General features: G+C 42.4%; 1 protein-coding gene and 1 pseudogene across 1 annotated transcript; both read left to right on the top strand.

Annotated features, from left to right (window-relative positions):
• The first annotated feature begins 303 nt into the window (after positions 1-303).
• On the top strand, positions 304-2162 carry LOC143558395 (high-affinity nitrate transporter 2.1-like; annotated as a pseudogene).
• Positions 2163-2770: 608 nt separating this feature from the next.
• On the top strand, positions 2771-3658 carry LOC143558406 (uncharacterized). Its single transcript, XM_077047251.1, has one exon. The coding sequence runs from the start codon at positions 2771-2773 to the stop codon at positions 3656-3658; it is 888 nt and encodes a 295-aa protein (XP_076903366.1).
• Positions 3659-6206: the final 2548 nt, after the last annotated feature.

The raw sequence follows: 6206 nt of genomic DNA, 5'->3' as shown, positions 1-6206 counted from the left end.
CATATGTTGCAGTAAACATGTCCTAATTTGTGGTAAAGATCTTTTGGAATATCGGATAAGGCCAGATACTGCTTCTCTCCATCGTATGCGGCAAACTGGATTCCTTAAAAAGTATCTACAACCTTTTGGGGATGTCCACTAGCTATCAAATTTTAACCCTTTCATTTGTCAACCCTTGTATATATGTTGAATATTCTAAAACCATTTCAACACCCCCTCTACTTGCACTATTAAATTTCTTAACTATGCATATATAAATACGTACAACATATCAACAAACAACAAAAACATAAAATCAAACCGGAGAGATATCATTTAATTAGAGATCGAGTAACAACAATGCCTGCGATTGAAGGTTCACCGGGAAGCTCCATGCATGGAGTGACCGGCAGAGAAGCAGTGATGGCCTTCTCAGTGGCGTCTCCGGTGGTGCACACGGATCGCACTGCGAAATTCGACCTACCGGTGGATTCTGAACACAAAGCAACGGTGTTCAAGCTGTTCTCATTTGCAAACCCTCACATGAGAACATTCCACCTCTCCTGGATATCATTCTTCACCACCTTCGTGTCCACCTTCGCGGCGGCTCCGCTGGTGCCCATCATCCGGGACAACCTGGACCTGACGAAAGCGGACATAGGGAACGCAGGTGTGGCGTCCGTCTCCGGTAGCATTTTCTCCAGGCTGACCATGGGAGTGGTTTGCGACATGTTGGGGCCTCGCTACGGCTGCGCCTTCCTCATCATGCTGTCGGCTCCCACAGTGTTTTGCATGTCGTTCGTTAGCGACGCGAGCGGGTACATAGCCGTCAGGTTCATGATCGGGTTCTCGTTAGCGACGTTTGTGTCATGCCAGTACTGGATGAGTACCATGTTCAACAGCAAGATTATCGGGCTGGTGAACGGGACAGCGGCCGGTTGGGGGAACATGGGGGGAGGTGCCACTCAGCTCCTTATGCCGGTGTTGTTCGAGATCATCAAGAAGGCCGGCGCGACACCCTTTACCGCGTGGAGGATCGCATTTTTCATACCGGGGTGGTTTCATGTAATCATGGGCATACTTGTCTTGACTCTTGGTCAGGATTTGCCTGATGGCAACCTCGGTGCCCTTCAGCAGAAGGGGGACGTTGCCAAAGATAAATTCGGCAAGGTACTAATTAATTAATTAATTTCTTCTTAATATTTTAACTTTAACCTTTATTCGCCTTATTAGATTTTATGGTATGCTGTGACAAACTACCGGACATGGATATTTGTTCTTCTCTATGGTTATTCAATGGGCGTCGAGCTTACAATTGATAACGTGATTGCTGAATACTTCTACGATAGGTATATTATATGTTTCTATTCATAAATAGCTCAATAGTTAAATTAACAAAGTGTTGCTAAAGTGAAGAAATAGTCACTTTAGATGTGATGAAATATATAACTCTATTATCATTTAGTTAAGTTCAGTTTTAAATTGCGTGTTATTATAGGTTTGACCTAAAGCTCCACCTTGCTGGAATCATCGCGGCTTGCTTCGGAATGGCAAACCTTCTAGCTCGTCCCTTCGGAGGTTTTACATCGGATTTCATGGCGACACGATTTGGAATGCGAGGTCGCCTCTGGAACCTATGGCTTCTTCAAACTTTTGGCGGTTTGTGCTGCCTATGCCTTGGCTTAGTGAACTCGTTACCATTAGCCATCACCTTTATGATGCTCTTTTCCATCGGAGCACAGGCGGCATGCGGGGCCACATTCGGCATCATTCCGTTCATCTCCCGGCGTTCGCTTGGTATCATATCAGGAATGACGGGGGCCGGTGGGAACTTTGGATCAGGGCTAACACAATTGATATTCTTTGCCAATGCATCTTTCTCAACAGAAAAAGGGTTGACGTACATGGGTATCATGATCATGCTTGTTACAATTCCTGTGAGTTTTGTTCACTTCCCTCAATGGGGGAGCATGTTTTTTTCCTCCTAGTCAAGATATCATCAAAGGTAGTGAAGAGCATTACTATGAATCTGAATGGACGGAGGAGGAAAAACAGAAAGGGATGCATCAGGCAAGTCTTAAGTTTGCCGAGAACAGCCGCTCAGAGCGTGGCAGGAGGGTGGCATCGGCTCCAACGCCACCGGAAAACACTCCCAACCATGTTTGATCACTACAACTTTCAAATAAAGATTGCATGTTTAGTTGAATAGTAACCAAAAGAAGCAATTTGGTTCATCTTTTCCACAAACAAAACAATTCCGCCTGATTTAGCAATATGGGGATGCCCTAACAACCAAAGGGATTATGATTTCTAATTAATCTTATCTGAAAACAAACTTGTTATAAGTGTCTATTAGTGAGTCTTAGCTTTATTTTTCCAAACCACATGTTTGAACAATATAATAAATGTATTTCATGTATACTTGTACTACCGTATCAATCAGTAATACCGTTTTATCTAGCATTATACCTGATTCGTTGAAAAGATAACTAACTTAAAGACTCAAAACGAACACATTAGTTAGCAAATTGCAAGCCACTTATAAAACAATCTAAACTTTACAGGCATCCCAACTCCCAAGTTAACATTCTTACTAATAGTCAACCATAATTCATGGGATTTGTTATCAATGATTGTTTGTATTTTTAGATAGTGTATATGTTATTTTAGGACCATATTCATAGGAGATGTTTAGCCTATTTATTATTGTAATTATTTTGAGCATAATCAATCTTGGAGACTTTCATGGTATCAGCCTAATTGACGATCCTTTCTCCTAAAGTTACCTATCATGTCTTCCTCATCTTCTATCTCCGGCGACTCTGCCACCACCGTCCCACTTCAAACCCTTCTTCATCTTATTCCCATTAAACTCGTTTCCACCAACTATCTGCCCTGGAAAAACCAAATCACTCCTGTATTGTCTTTTCAAAATCTCATAGGTTTTATCGATGGAAGATATCCATCTCCAGCCGAGACCATCAACACTGATGGTAAGAACTGTGCAAATCCTGCATATATCACATGGAAAGAATCTAACCAGAAGGTCCTCCTCATCATTCAGGCCACCTTATCGAAAGAAGCAATGTCTGAAATCATTGGTTTAACCACCGCTAGACAAGTCTGGCTTGCCCTCGAAAATGCCTACAGCCAACATTCGTTGGAGCGTATGCATACTCTTAATGATATCCTTCGTCAAATGAAAAAAGGTTCTTCCACAGTTTCCGAGTATGGTTGCAAATTCAAACTTATTTGTGATCAACTAGCCGCCATTGGTTACCTGGTGAAAGAACATGATAAAACCCACTGGTTTCTTTGTGGTCTTGGATCTGCCTTCGAGACCTTCTCCACAACCCATCGAGCCCTCCCTTCATCCTCGTTTCGTGACTTGCTGTCCAAGGCAGAAAATCACGAACTGTTCTTGCAAGCTATAAATGTTCCTACTGCACCACAAGCTGCCTTTGTTGCACATCAGTGTCGTACCAATAATTCCTTTCGAAACTTTCAAGGATCTTTTTCTAACCGCGGTCGTTCGCGGGGATCGGGTCGCGGTCGCGGTCGTGGTTGTGGACCACCAAACTGCCAACTATGTAAAAAGGATGGTCATTCTGCTACTTCATACCCAAGCCTTTCCTCCTTTGCTCAGCGTGCTCCTACTATTGATGCCAATCTTGCATAAGCATTTCACGCTCAGTGCCATGTTACAGAAAACTCTCCAGATTGGCATGCGGATTCTGGAGCAACCGCTCATATGACCCCAAACCAAGAAGATCTTGCTGCCATCTACGGTAATACGGGTAATAATTTTGTCACTTTCGGAAATGGACAATCCCTACCGGTATCTAACATTGGTGTTACCACTGTCAACAACAAGATCTCGTTAAGAAATGTGCTTGTGGTTCCTCATCTTACAAAAAGTCTTCTATCTATTATCTATTAGTAGACTCACACATGACTCTCCTGTTGATGTACTTTTTTCTAATGACTTCTTTCACATTCAGGATCGAAAAACGAAGGAAGTTCTAGCAAGAGGAACATGTGAGAATGGTTTTTACATTCTCCGGGAAGGGCAGCAGGCATTTATGGCATCTTATTCTTCACAACATCTAAAGGCTTCGTTTGAAAGGTGGCACAGCAGACTTGGTCACGTCTCTTTTGATATTATTTCTAAGATGCATAAAACTGGTTATTTGCATGTTACTTCTTTATTACCGAAACCGGGACTTTGTTCTTCTTGTCAGTTATCAAAGTCACATCGTTTATCGTTTGATTTAAATCATAAATGTTCTATGCATGCTTTGGATTTAATACACTATGATCTTTGGGGACCCGCTCCCATTATTTCTTCAGACGGTTACTATTATTATGCAGTTTTTATTGACGACTATTCTCGCTTTACTTGGATCTATCCATTAAAACGCAGATCTGAGTTTTATGATGTGTTGATGGTTTTTATACCGTTTGTGCAAAACCAACTTTCTTGCAAAATCAAAGTTTTTCAAAGTGACGGTGGAACCGAATTCACTAATAATCGGGTGCAACAATATTTTCAAGAACATGGTATTCACCACCGGCTCTCATGTCCACACACACCCGAACAAAATGGAAGAGCCGAAAGGAAACAACGGCATATAACCGAAACTGGCCTCGCAATGCTATTCAACTCTCAAGCTCCGGCAAATCTTTGGGTGGATGCTTTTGCCTCTGCAACCTTTATTATAAACAGGTTACCCACCCCCTTATTAGATTTTAAGTCTCCATTTGAAGTGTTATATTGCCAAATTCCAACCTATGCAAATTTTCATGTTTTCGGTTGCCGAGTATTTCCCTACTTACAGGACTATACCAAACATAAACTTTCACCGAGAAGCGCTTCTTGCATTTTCATTGGCTATAGTCCGAAGTATAAAGGTTATCGGTGTTTGGATCCCACGACAAATCGTGTATATGTGACACGGCATGCTCAATTTGATGAAGATGTCTTTCCATTCAGTGGAAACGTTCCACCAATAAATGAGGCAAAATTAGTTATCTCAAACTATGATGAATCCCTGCCTATCTCACTGATTCCTAACCCATCTCCTATCATCCCCACACCTTCAAGAGTTACATCACCATGCAACCATGCTCCCACACCTATATGCTCTTTATGTTCCATAACCACAAATCATACCCAACCCACACAACCTGTCTCAATCACCCAACCTTCACCACCCACTACGACCCCCTCCTCTCCAGCCCACTCACCCGTGGCCCATTCACCTACAACCCCATCACCAGCCCATTCCCCTATGGCCTTCCCTTCTCCAGCCCACACCACTTCCACTCAGACCCCAACAAAACCCGCAACACCCCCTACCAGCTCTCATCCCATGATGACTAGATCTAAAAATGGAATATTCATGCCTAAACACCATGCCGATCTCTCTATATTCTCAAACAATTTGCATCATGCACTTCTTGCTGCACGTGATCCAAAAGGATATAAATCAGCAGCTAAACATACCAAATGGGTAGAGGCCATGGAAGACGAAATTCTTGCTCTAAAGAATAACAACACTTGGGTATTGGTACCTCACCCTTCAAATACAAATGTGGTGGGTTCAAAATGGATTTTTTGGACAAAGTACAAATCTGATGGGAACATAGATCGTTATAAAGCTCGCTTGGTTGCTCAAGGGTTCACACAAATACCCGGACTTGATTACTCTCACACTTTCAGTCCGGTTGTTAAAGCCTCAATTGTTCGCGTTGTCCTTGCTCTTGCTACCATCTATGAATGGCCTTTACAACAATTAGATGTCCGCAATGCCTTCTTTAATGTTAATCTCACTGAAACAGTTTATATGGAACAACCACCAGGGTTTGTTAGTAGTAACTATCCCAACCATGTATGTCGATCACAAAAGGCTCTTTACGGTCTCAAACAAGCACCATGTGCATGGTTTCAAAGACTTAGCACCTTCCTCACTAACCATGGTTTTATTTGCAGCCAAGCCGATACCTCCATCTTCACTTTCAAGAAAAATGATGTGCTCGTCTATCTCCTTGTGTATGTAGATGACATAATCATCACTGGCAATAACAGCTCCTTCATACACACTTTCGCGTCTCAACTTCACAAGGAATTCTCAATCAAAGAGTTGGGAGCCTTAGGTTACTTCTTAGGACTTGAAGTAACACACACCAAAACAGGCCTCTTTCTTAACCAAGCTAAATATGCATAT

The sequence above is a fragment of the Bidens hawaiensis genome, unplaced genomic scaffold (genome assembly GCF_021521415.1).
Source record: "Bidens hawaiensis isolate Kalapana, Puna unplaced genomic scaffold, B.hawaiensis_p1.1 tig00019448_1, whole genome shotgun sequence".
Classification (NCBI taxonomy): domain Eukaryota; kingdom Viridiplantae; phylum Streptophyta; class Magnoliopsida; order Asterales; family Asteraceae; genus Bidens; species Bidens hawaiensis.
This window is presented reverse-complemented; position numbering and strand designations above follow the sequence as displayed.

What these genes read in the sequence shown, in the direction of transcription:
- LOC143558406 (XM_077047251.1), top strand. Translation starts at nt 2,771, where the DNA reads ATGTCTTCCTCATCTTCTATCTCCGGCGACTCTGCCACCACCGTCCCA.